The sequence below is a fragment of the Buceros rhinoceros genome, unplaced genomic scaffold (genome assembly GCF_000710305.1).
Source record: "Buceros rhinoceros silvestris isolate BGI_N320 unplaced genomic scaffold, ASM71030v1 scaffold35240, whole genome shotgun sequence".
Classification (NCBI taxonomy): Eukaryota; Metazoa; Chordata; class Aves; order Bucerotiformes; family Bucerotidae; genus Buceros; species Buceros rhinoceros.
The window spans coordinates 129-885 of NW_010389668.1; the positions used below are offsets into that span (position 1 = coordinate 129).

The 757-nt window shown below is 62.0% G+C and overlaps 1 protein-coding gene across 1 annotated transcript in view; it reads left to right on the forward strand.

Moving 5' to 3' along the window:
• Positions 1-373: 373 nt before the first annotated feature.
• Positions 374-757, forward strand: part of ELF3 (E74-like factor 3 (ets domain transcription factor, epithelial-specific )) — a 2,733-nt gene continuing 2,349 nt past the window's right edge. The window contains exon 1 of the mRNA XM_010135057.1: positions 374-674. Within this exon, the coding sequence (XP_010133359.1) occupies positions 374-674 (301 nt within the window). The remainder of the gene's footprint in view (positions 675-757) is intronic.

Sequence of the window (757 nt, forward strand, 5' to 3'; positions counted from 1 at the left end):
TGGGGGATGAGGGACTCGATGGTCCCCCAGCGCATCCCAGGGGACGGGCTGCCAGGGCGCACCAGGAGAGCAGTTTGGAAGTACAGCCCTGGAGCTGGGGGTCCTGCTCCGCCGGTGGGACCATCATGGGATGGCTTTGGAGGAGGCACGGGGAACTCTCCAGCAGAGCAGGGCAGATCCCAGCATGGATGGGACAAACAGCACCGAAACCAGTGGTGGGGCTGGGAGGGGGAATGTCAGGTTGTTGCTGACCCCCAGGACAGGAGTGGGGCAGAGCGAGGCTGGTGACTTGGGAGCAGGTGCCTGTTAGTCCTGTAACCCTTCAAGCACAGGGCCTGCTGTGCCCTGCATGAGCAACACAGGCCCAGACTCAATGCCCAGCTGCAGCTGGCAGCTTGCATGGCGCTGGCACAACCACCTTGCCTCTGAGCCCTCCTCCCCATCTCTTGCAGACAAGCCGGAGTGGTTCAGCGAGCTCCCGTACTTCTGGACCAAGGTGCAGGTGCTGGAGTGGATCAGCTACCATGTGGAGAAGAACAAGTATGACGCCAGCTCCATCGACTTCTCCTGCTGCAACATGGACGGGCACGCGCTCTGCCACTGCACCAGGGACCAGATGCGCCTCATCTTTGGAACCCTGGGAGATGAGCTCTATGACCGTCTGCACGAGATCAGTGAGTGTCTCAATGTCCCCTTTGTCCCCAAGCCTCCAGCTTGAAGTGTGAGGCCGAGACACACCCCCCCCCGCCACCCCCGG